The sequence below is a fragment of the Sinohyriopsis cumingii genome, chromosome 12, assembly GCF_028554795.1.
Source record: "Sinohyriopsis cumingii isolate HCF-2022 chromosome 12, ASM2855479v2, whole genome shotgun sequence".
In the NCBI taxonomy this organism is placed as follows: Eukaryota; Metazoa; Mollusca; class Bivalvia; order Unionida; family Unionidae; genus Sinohyriopsis; species Sinohyriopsis cumingii.
The window spans coordinates 115412458-115424895 of NC_142972.1; the positions used below are offsets into that span (position 1 = coordinate 115412458).

The 12438-nt window shown below is 36.3% G+C and overlaps 1 protein-coding gene across 2 annotated transcripts in view; it reads left to right on the forward strand.

The window, feature by feature from the left end:
• Nucleotides 1-12438, forward strand: part of LOC149787294 (alpha-tocopherol transfer protein-like) — a 112272-nt gene that overhangs the window by 67232 nt on the left and 32602 nt on the right. The window contains exons 1-3 of one of the 2 annotated variants that reach the window (XM_089977829.1): nt 1921-1998; nt 8506-8659; nt 9136-9295. In XM_089977829.1, coding sequence (XP_089833955.1) covers nt 8509-8659; nt 9136-9295 — 311 coding nt within the window. In that variant the 5' untranslated portion in view covers nt 1921-1998; nt 8506-8508. Of the gene's footprint in view, nt 1-1920; nt 1999-8505; nt 8660-9135; nt 9296-12438 lie in introns of those variants that run through there. The other variant, XM_089977827.1, reaches the window with a different exon arrangement.

A 12438-nucleotide genomic window follows, 5' to 3' on the forward strand; every position in this document is an offset into this window, starting at 1 on the left:
AGGGTAATTATTCTACGTAATCACTGCAATGTAGAAATAATACCATGTCACATACTTTATCTAACTTTGTACTCGGCTACCTGGTCAAAGCGCGGCGTCAGGAATTTGAACTTTTACAGATGTCTGGCCTACTTAAAACGAATTAATGCCTTCATAATGTGTCAGTGTTGCCGGGTGTAGCGCATATCCGTTTCTTTTACTTTCTTTTATTTGTTGTTCCTTTCCCTCCTATTCCCGCTATTATGCCGTCTTTCTTTTAAAATGGTATACCATTATTTGTAATTTGTGTTGAAAGACAGCAACATTGTCTTTTCCTAATAACCCATGAAGCTAATAATTGCCACGTGTCTGGATTGTGTTATGAAGACCGTATTCTTACATGACCAGCATTATTCAGCCATACAGTTACATTTTATTACCAGTACATCTTCCATTTATTATTATATTTAGACTTTACTGATGAAGTATTGTTTTGGTGTTTTAAGTGATCCACAAATTGGCTCATACAATTAAACATTTATTTTATATTGACGATATTTACTATTGTTCGTCATGTCTTTCACGAGATGACATCATATTTCAAGGGGTCAAAGAAACTGACCTTCATACCCTGCGCAATTTAAAACATTGAGCGAAAAATACAAATCACCATATTTTATTCCTTTGCATACTGATAAAGAACTTTTTGAAGAATATATGCTGGTATAATAAGATTATAAGCTGTTGTAATACGATTATTAGCTGGTGTAATAAGATTATATGCTGGTGTAATAACATTATAAGCTGGTCTAATAAGTATATATGCTAGTGTAATAAGTTTAAAGGCTAGTGTAATAAGATTATTAGCTGGTGTAATAAGATTATATGCTGGTGTAATAACATTATAAGCTGGTGTGATAACATTATAAGCTGGTCTAATAAGTATATATGCTAGTGTAATAAGTTTATATGCTAGTGTAATAAGATTATTAGCTGGTGTAATAAGATTATATGCTGGTGTAATAACATTATAAGCTGGTGTAATAAGTATATATGCTGGTGTAATAACATTATAAGCTGGTGTAATAAGTATATATGCTAGTGTAATAAGTTTATATGCTAGTGTAATAAGATTATTAGCTGGTGTAATAAGATTATAAGCTGGTGTAATAAGATTATATGCTAGTGTAATAAGTTTATATGCTAGTGTAATAAGATTATTAGCTGGTGTAATAACATTATAAGCTGGTGTAATAAGTATATATGCTAGTGTAATAAGTTTATATGCTAGTGTAATAAAAGATTATATGGTGGTGTAATAAGAATATATGCTGGTGGAAGTCTTGAATAGATTTGAAAGGAAATTTAGCACTTGCATATTCCAAATTAAGGTCTCCTGTGTGTGTATGTGTGTGTGTGTGTGCGTGTGTGTGTGTGTGGACGTAGTAGTTAACAAGTTTCCACGTCGATTACAACAATGTATAATAAAAGATGTCTTTACATTGACCATAGACATTTTTCATACGGATATGGGATAGAAGTGGGTAAAATAGTGTAAAGACAAAATAAAAACTTTTAATTTTCAACATCTAGAACATAACGATTAGCTTGATGTATCAAATACATTCTTCGGGCGGGGTTTACTAGTCAACGCTTCAAACATAATCATTTTTTGTCATAGACCTTAGATAGCTACTTAGTGATGAAATGACCCTTCTTTCCCAAAGCAAGAGATATAGGCAGACATTGAGGTAGAGATGTTACGATAGCATTGTACCCGCTCAAGGTAAGCCTTCCATAATTTAGACATTGAATCCCCCAGGTACAATTTCTCCTCTACGGCTTTGTTATGGTGTCTTGGGAATAGAAGGTGGGCGCAATCAAGGTCAAAGTTTCTGATCATAATTTAATTACATTTGAAGAGAAGTAATCAGTTAGTTATTCGTCAGTGGCATGTGCAGTCAGGAGTAAATGTAAACGTTAAAGCAGAGAAGAGACTATTGAAGAGCTAGTGTATAGGTGAGTGGACTCATCCTTTTCGTATTTTCATTTTTCCAGTCATCATTCCTTATGATATCAGTTATACCATTGGTCAAGTCGGTATATACCATTGGTCAAGTCAGATATAATTATACTTGCTACTGAAACTGTGGCGTTGAAATAACAAGTAAGCTTTTGTTGTTGACATGTTTGCATTATGATATAAAAGGACTGTCATTGTGATCGACATAGGGAAGTGACTTCTGCCTTGGATAAGAACAGAAAGCAGTGTCTTAATATAACACTCCCGCCTCTCTCTCTCTCTCTCTCTCTCTCTCTCCTTAGAAAGTTATACATGTTCACGAGTGTTCCCATCCAACCACATTTACTGTGTTCGATTATTTGCATAGAAAACAAACGTAAGTTATATAACTCATATAATTCTTTCTGTATAAATAATAAAGAGTGGACAATGTTTCCTTTTTGTTCCTAGCCTTTCGTAAGGAATATTAAATTGAGCCTGTCCATCTGTCCGCCGTTCCGTCCATCCGCGAAATAACTCAGTTATTATTAGATTTCATTCATATTTTGTATGTAGCTCGATACTTTGATACCTTGGCCAAGGCATTGTCAGACACAGCCAGTTATACTTCCGCTCAATAAACTGACGAAACTTCGCATGGGTTTCACTAGCTTTCTTCTCTACAAACTATACTCAACAATTTCCATGTAAAAGTGGAAAGTGGGTGAGGTTTTAGTCAATTTCTGGAATCTGCTTGTCAAAGCCTTTTTTTCTTTATTGTTGTTGTTTTGACCATTCGTACGTTATGCTAAGCTGCTGAAAGCGACTTCATAGAAGATCTCAGATCTTTGTCTGGGGGTTGTTGTTGTTGTTGTTGCTGTTGTAGGGCTTAACGCCATTTTTCAGCACAAAGAAGGCTATGCATGGCGGCCAGTATAACTGGTGGAGGAAGAACCTTGGAAAACCAAGGGAAGAACCACCGACCCACGAGAAGCTACTGGCAGGCTTTCCCATGTACCCACGCTAGCCGGGGGGGGGGGGGGGGGTTTAAAGGAAAAACACGTTGAACGTATAGATCAAAGTTTCTTTCTTACCTTTGAACTTTATACTAAAAAATAACGTCTGGATGCTTTTTGGGTACAGTTTGTATATTTTTTATGCATGCATCTTTACAGGATAAGCCTTTCGTTTTTGTTTTATAGGCACGCGTTTTATCTGATTTAAATAAATGCCTTGTTTCCTGTATTTAAAAATATCAGCCTTTCCTCTGTGTAATACAGGAAAATTAACATTTCTGTCGCAATAGAAGGGTCTGTATTGTCTTACGATGAATGCACAGCAAATTTTTCACTATTTTGAAAATCTTTGATATTCGCACGAGCGATAAAGGCACGTTTCATTATCGCTATATATCTTTGTAACGATTAATAAATATTAATATATAATTTATTTTCAAAACATTTGCTACAGTTGTAACTTCATAAAATAAAGATAAGTTGAAAAGACTGCGCCATAGGAGTGTGGCTAAAAGAAAGAAGGGGGCCATGCACATTTGTGATAATGTATTGTTACAAGCCAGAGGTCTTTACTTGACTGAGTGGTGTCGAACCCTGGGGCGATTCCCGCTAGAAGTCATAAGTTTACCCCAAATTTCCAAAGGCTTCCATACAACTTCAGCTGTAAATTAGAAAGCCCGACGTGTCCGTTCTATACATACATTTTACTCTAATCAGTGCAAGTACACAGATCTCACAACCTGTCCAATATCTATCAACCGCATGTCTGCATGATTTCTCTTCGTTAGGTTTCCGTATCGCCAGCAGTTCACGCCGTAAAACTATACAACTATTTTAACTACGCCACCTTATGCCAGTCAATCCATGGTTTCCAGACACATTTCGCCAGTGCAACTGCATCGCATTTGCCATCGTGGCGACAGAAACGGTATCTGCTAAGACCCTTCTTGTTGGTCCTATTGTGTAATTTACCGGTTTCCAATGTACACCACTAGATTTTAATTTAATAGGGACTGTGGTAAGACAGGGACACTCATTCTGTTCTGACCTTAATTCACTACTGGTGAACCATGGCATCATGGAAACTTAACACTTCACTCCGTAACGTTTGCACCTAGTAATTGGCTAATTATTTCGGGCTAAGGAATATTTCCAGTGCACCGAATTCCAGTAATCACACAATTAATCACACAAATCTAAGAATTCCTTAAAACGGGGCGCTGTAACCAAATGCGCAAACTCCAAATTTATTACAGTATTTGTATCGATCACGTGACAGGTTTCGATTTGTGTCTCATTGACATGACTCAATAATCACTGAAAAGCATGTTGTAAATGTTTAAATGAAAGCAACTCTTTTCAACAATTATTATGTAATATAATGAGTTCTACCGCTCTGTTGTATATAAGATCACAGAGATTGTTTTCTTGCCCGAACTGGTTTATAGGAGAACAATAACACATTGACGTCTATACTTGTACAAGGCTGTGTATTCCAGATGACTGAATTTACAACATTTACTATAGTTACAACGGTTTTATGCCACATTGGCATTGCCAAAGTGGACAGACTGTCTTGCCATTGTCCGTCTATACATCTTACATCAGTCCTAAATCCGTTTAGCGCCATAGCCGCAGAATATTGAACTCTGATCCTTGAAAATATCCACTTTATTGTTGGACGTAAGAAGATGACCTGATTAGATTCTCATTATTGCATGTACAATGCTGTATTTATTTTTCACTTTTGGGATTTGACTTCTTTGAACAAATCTTATTAAAATAACTATGCAAAAACCTAATGTTAGACAAATGAAATTTAATATGCATGTTTACTGTGTATGTAAATAACCTGGTCATTTTCTGACGCCATTATAAAACTTTTAAAAAAATCTCCTTTATCCTTTAATTTTTTTTGGCTTCGACTCTTTATGTTTTACAGAGTACTCTATTAACATCATTACAGCAATGGTGAAAATACTAACACCATTACAGCAATGATGGCCAAGATTGTTTTTATATTACAATGTCTTGTTTTCATTTAATATTTGTAGCAGTACGTGTAGATCAATAGGACATCGTAGCTGTGCTGGATAGCTGGTTAATATATATATATATATATATATAGTGATAAGCGTATATTTTGACATTTAGCAATTGACCTAATTACAGTCAGCTCAGATAGTAACTGTCTTTCAAGGCTATTCAGTTATTTAAATATTTTAAAAGAAATTCCCATTTAAGTATTCCAAACACAGGGAAGATCCTCACTTAATCGGTTCATTTTGTTTTAAGTGTGTGTGTGTGTGTGTGTGTTGCTCATCCTAGTCATTTAGTGATAGGTGCATATGTTGAATGTGTGTTTATACGTTGACATCCCAAAACCTTTAACATTACTTAGTGATTCCGGATAGTCTTAGCACACTTTGTCTTCTGCCGTCTAAAATGTCATCCTAGTCATTGCGAGTCTGAAGGCTCTATATTCCGACGCGTGACAAGCTCAGACGGAATAATTTTCCTCTCCCTTTTCTGTGTGTTTTGTTTTGTTGTTTCTTTTTTTTTGGGGGGGGGGGGCCTGGTGTGTGCGTGATTCAGCACGGAAAGTCATTAGTTCCCAGCTGAGTCATAATGATAATCCTGATGCCAAAATCTGGAATAACATTGAGAATATTAGCAATACTGGTGCGAATATTCTATATTTTAAGCGTAACCATCAGAATAGCTACATACACGCGTATGGACAGACATATATATATATACTAAAACAAATCCATGTTTACACCAATGCATATATACGTATAAACAGTGTAATACAGATAGAGAGAACGACATACAGACAGACAGAGTACATACAGAGAGAACAGACAGACAGTGACTACATACAGAGAGAGAGAGAGAGAGAGAGAGAGAGAGAGCAGACAAACAGAATACATACAGACAGAGAGCAGACAGACAGAGAATATATACAGACAGAGAGTGCAGACAGAAAAATACATACAGACAGAGAGAGCAGACAGACAGAGAATACATGCAGACAGAGAGAGCAGACAGACAGAGAATACAGACAGACAGAGAGAACACAGACTACATACAGAGAGAGAGAGAGAGCAGACATACAGAATACATACAGAGAGAGAGAGAGAGCATGCAGACAGCGAATACATACAGACAGAGAGCAGATAGAGAGACTACATACAAACAGAGAGAGCAGACAGACAGAATACATACACAGAGAGAGAGAGAGAGAGAGAGAGCATGCAGACAGAGAGAGAGAGAGCAGACAGACTACATACAGACAGAGAGCAGACAGACAGAGAATACATAAAGACAGAGAGACAGCAGGCAGACAGAGAATACATTCAGACAGAGAATACATTCAGACAGAGAAAGAGCATACAGACTACATACAGAGAGCAGACAGACAGAGAATACATACAGACAGAGAGAGCCGACAGACAGAGAATACATACAGACAGAGAGGGCAGACAGACAGAATACATACAGACAGAGAGAGCAGACATACAGAGTATACAAACAGACAGAGAGCAGGCTGACAGAATACATACATACAGACAGAGAGAGCAGACAGACAGAATACATACAGACAGAGAGAGCAGGCAGGCAGAGAATACATACATACAGAGAGAGCAGACAGACAGAGAATATATACAGACAGAGAGAGCAGATAGACAGAGAATACACAGACAGAGAATATATACAGACAGAGAGAGCAGACAGACAGAGAATACATGCATACAGACAGAGAGACAGACGGACAGGGAATACATACATACAGACAGAGAGATCAGACAGACAGAGAATACAAAGACAGAGAGAGCAGGCAGACATATACTACGTACAGACAGAGCAGACAGATGATTGGAATACAGATAGCCGTCAATGTAAAGAATCAGGCAAAATATAGCCATCAATGTAAACAATCAGGCAGGCAGCTATTCATACATACAGAATCGAATTTATATGCAGGGGTGCATGAATAAATAAAGTTATATACATGAATGCATGAATAAATGCAAACAAAAATCATACATAGACACTTGGCAAAATCTCTGGCAAAAGAATATTCGCAAAATGTATACATATTATTGGGATTTGTCAAAGGTTTTGCAAGTATTCGCTATATTCTATATAGACATGATCTGGGCACGCCGAAACTAATATTGTCATCTTCAAAGTGTCGCAGTGAAGTAGCCGATAGCCCATAGGGAACGTATATTTAAAGTTGTATAAATTATACAAGGGACAAAAAAGGAAAAGATATGGACAGAAACGCCTTATTTAAAAAAAATAAACTTGCAATAGTTTGGAAAGAAAATTTTAGAGAAAGATAGGAATTATGAAAGAAAACGAAGTTAATATATAGATAACAACTGAAGTTGAGTACGAGTCAGATAAACGAACAGGAAAAATATGTGGGACTCTTTTCTGGTAAACAAGATAACATGTACATGCCAGTAATTTTCAAATTAGAAGACTACTTGTACATTCAAACGCCATCCGTGTGTAGTAGTTAGCTCTGTTCACTTTTCCTTCGCGGGCCTCAAGGGTGTAATAGATTTATTGCCATGTGCAAGTTTACTTGTTCACTCCACTTGAAAACCTGCTCTGGGTCTAATGCAATATTTATTGCTAACTGTAAACGAAATCATAAATCCCGTATTCTAAAACAGCAACGGATGGCTCCTATCATAAAACAACACCCAGTAAAAAAGGATAGACGTCCGGAACGCCCGTATTGGCTTTCAGTCGGGACGAAAATTATAAGTGACCACCTTAAAGACTTTAAAGTTCATCAATAATAGTTAAATTTAAAATGACAGGTACCACAGGTAATGAAATAAAAACTTCGCCATCAGTATGGATTCATAAATTTGTTTTAGGTTTCAGATAGAAGGGTGCGACGATTATGTCATGTTAAGGGACATTTTAATGGCAATTTGCGACTGCTGCTCAAAAGGAAGAAAACGTTGTTTATTAGTACGTCATACCAAATATGTAAGTGTAACCCAAACGGGGATTAGGTGTTCTACAGTATCAGCAGTGTAAATATTTTTCTTGGAGTCAAAGTTTTAAATTTTCTTTGCAAAAGTTAGAAAAAGGTAATCTTGGGGTATTTTTGTATGCAAAGGTGCACTGAATCCTTGTACACACACACACACACACACACACACACACACACACACGCTAACTTACATGCTTCAATTCATATGTGTAACTGTTGAATCAAGACTGCCGTTTTAGGAAAAGCGTACACAAGAAACAGTATTCAAAAGGTAATCTTTGAAAGCCGTAGCCATTCTTCTTCTTCTTTACATTTTTTATGTATTTAGGAAAGAATATTCAAAATTCACGAAGAAAGTGGTGAAAGGTTAGGCTAATATGCTTTAAATGGTTACAAAAAAGCATACCCTTTCAAAGTGCATAGTCCAATACCGGAAGATAGTGAACGTGTTCCTTACATAAAGTTATTGTTGCCATTTTGCACAGATAATGGAGACAGCAGAGTACCAGTGTGAACTTGACGAGAATAGCAACATGAAAGCGAGGTTGGAGCTTCACGAAGATCCGAAAGAGAGGCTCAGCGCTGCGTCCACTTTGAGAGAATGGGTCAGACAGCAGGACTGGCTACGAACGCCTACGGGTAAAATTGTTTATCATATTTACTTTTCAAGACAACCATTATGACCGGAGACAACATTCTCGTTTGTAACGGCCTTTTCTGGCTCCTCCTTATGTTTAGCTTTGAAAGAGACCCGACTTAGAGAATCAAACTCTTTCTTCTCTCTGATAATTTTCATAAAATGCAGATGTCAATCGAAACTGGGCCCATCTTTAGAATTTGCATATACTGTATCTGGTTACAATAAAGTCATGCTGCATTCATCAGCAGTGGTATTGGTTAAACATTGCAAATGTCATAGATTCTATCCAAAATGTTAAATATGAAGTATCATTAACAAATATCACATCAAGTATTTTGTGCAAAACAAGTTCATATATGATTATGCTTTTTGAAAGCGCAATTTCTAAGTGACATTTTGGATAATTTCTGCTTAACATTTACAATGTTTTTTTTTTCTTCAAACTAATAATTTCTTACCTATTTGTATTTTTCAGACGACAAGTATCTTCTGTCCTTCTTGCGCGCGCGGAAGTTCAGTCAGCTGGGAGCACGTGAATTATTGGAGAACTATTGGACAGTTCGCACTAAGCTTCCGGAATGGTACTCGGATGTAGATCCCGCGGACAACAAAGTCCAGGATATCATTCGGAAAGGGTGAGAGAACATTCATTATGTCATTGTTGTCGACAGAATTGACTGTTATTTCAACACGGCTATATTGTATACTTTACTGTTTATTAATGTCAGGGAGTTTTTTCCTCAGGGACGCCCGCAGATTTATTTTCGGGATTGGTGGCTCAAACATGTAGTGGTCAGTTTTTAAGTTTTACGGATATAGGCGAAGAACAGGTTTAGTTGAAATGGGGGGGGGGGGGGCCGGAAAGTGGCCCCTATGTTCCTATGTGCGGGCGCCCATGTTGCTATTGATGTAGTGGGTGACAAGATACGGAAGTAGTGTGTGCTAATGCTTTACATTTTCTCCTTACAATTTTTTGGAACTAATTAGGCTATTCCTTTTCGTCTTTTCTCAGTTAGTTGTATATCAGTTTACTAGTTGTATGTATTATACCTATGTTCGATTGTACGCATTATACTATGTTCGATATTACGTATTATACCTGTGTTCGATATTACGCATTATGCCCGTGTTCGATTGAAAGCATTATACCTATGTTTGATTGTACCTATTATGCCTGTGTTCGATTGTGCGCATTATACCTATGTTCGAAGTCTGAATGTTCGAATCCCTTGCGTCCTTAAACCTGCTTGTAGCTTGCCTAATTGGTTCATACATGTATAGAATCTTAAAGAAAACTTTAAGAGGACGAACAAATTTGACAATTTAAAAACGAATGAATGAGAAAAGGAAAGGGGAAGCAATATTTGAAGACATTAAAAGTAGAAACAAATAATTTTACATCCTTCTCTGAACTGTACCCATTAGTGTCTTTCAGGTGAAAAAAGAGTAAGCATCTCACGGTTTTTCTTCAATACATGTTCTAATAGATATTTTAATACCATGAGTGGAGTTATTTATTCACTGGCAAATATATTATAATACTGTAGGTAACGACATGTATGTATAGACATATATATTATAATACTGTAGGTAACGACATGTATGGATGGACATATATATTATAATACTGTAGGTAACGACATGTATGGATGGACATATATATTATAATACTGTAGGTAACGACATGTATGTATGGACATATATATTATAATACTGTAGGTAACGACATGTATGTATGGACATATATATTATAATACTGTAGGTAACGACATGTATGTATGGACATATATATTATAATACTGTAGGTAACGACATGTGTGTATGGACATATATATTATAATACTGTAGGTAACGACATTTATGTATGGACATATATATCATAATACTGTAGGTAACGACATGTATGTATGGACATATATATTATAATACTGTAGGTAACGACATGTATGTATGGACATATATATTATAATACTGTAGGTAACGACATGTATGTTGTTGTTGTTGTAGGGTTTTAACGCCATTTTTCAGCACAAGATAGGCTATACATGGCGGCCAGTATTAATGGTGGAGGAAGAACCCGGGAAAATCCCGGGAAGAACCACCGACCCACGAGAAGCCACTGGCAAGCTTTCTCACATACTCACATATGCCGAATCCGAGACTCGAACCCACGCAGACAGCGACATGTATGTATGGACATATATATTATAATACTGCAGGCAGCGACATGTATGTATGGACATATATATTATAATACTGTAGGTAACGACATTTATGTATGGACATATATATTGTAATACTGTAGGTAACGACATGTATGTATAGACATATATATATTGTAATACTGTAGGTAACGACATGTATTTATGGACATATATATTATATACTGTAGGTAACGACATTTATAGACATATATATTATAATACCATATCATGTAATGCACTTAAATATTGTTCCAAACATTCGTGGTCCCTCGGATTCGAAATAGATAAATGACTGATAAATTATGAAAAAATCGTTTTCGCATGTTTTGAGACACTGTTTCTTGAGTTCGTAAAATGAATGAAAAGCACTGAACTTTCAAATTAAATTTTAACTTCTGATTATGCAACTAATACTTTTATTCATAACTGTGAGAGTCGCATTGAAGAGGCAAGATTGTACTTATTTACTTATGTGCCTCCACACCCAAAACTGTATTGTAACACAAGAAATAATACAGCTAATAATATAAATACCAAAATTATCCTTTGGTGTCGATATGCTGTCAACATCATGAACGTAGAATCTACGAAATTAACCTACTGGTTGTAATTAAGACATGCACAACTATTATATTACACTATATATAATGCATAACTTACCAATATATTAAAATGTTTACTGCAGATAGTAGCATAGACACAAAGCTAATGTGAAGAGGTTTGGGACTGGTCCCAGAAAACTATATATTATGACAAATTTATTGATTACAAAATAGGCTGGACTGGAGCTGTGCAGCTTCCACAGACTCCTTGGTAAACTGTTTCTTCCCATTTTGTACGCTCAAGAAATGGTTATTATAAAATATTTTAATGAATGTATCAATTATAATTATGTTATTAAATGGACCATTCTTCAGCTTTGCTCTTGCATTTGTATATCCAGTACGGGCTCATTCCTCTGGATGCCGCCCAAAATGTACCTTGGAAAACGAGGAAAGGGAGCTCCTGGTCGAGGGCTTGAAGTCACCTCCTTTTTCAGTAACGGGGCCAATGGTTTTTATTATTTTTAAAATTATTTTTTCCATCTGGGAAATCAAAAAAGTGTATCTCTTGCCTTTGTATGTGCACATCAAAGGACACAATGCACGGTATTATATTATCACTGTTGATATATCCCCAGTGACGATCAGTATAATTCTTCGTGCAACTGGTATGACATCATCAGCGGAAATGTCCTATTAATGACGAACAGGTTTGCATATTATTGTAGTGGCTTCTAAAACTCGACCAAAAAAGAACTTTTTGGCTCGTTTTGCAGTTTGGAGCAGGTTCCAGTTTTCCACATCAGTACTAAACAAAATATATCGAGTCCATTGTTTACACTTGTATTGCTTATATACGTTCATACGCTTCAAAGTGGTACCAGCGTCTGCAGTCCAACATCTGATGACAAGATCAAGTTTCTTAGCAGCAACATCGCTGCATCTACTAATTCATTCCATGGAATATGATACAAGCACATACCATTTGGTCTGATACAATTACATTCCGTTTGGTATTATAGTCACATGCCA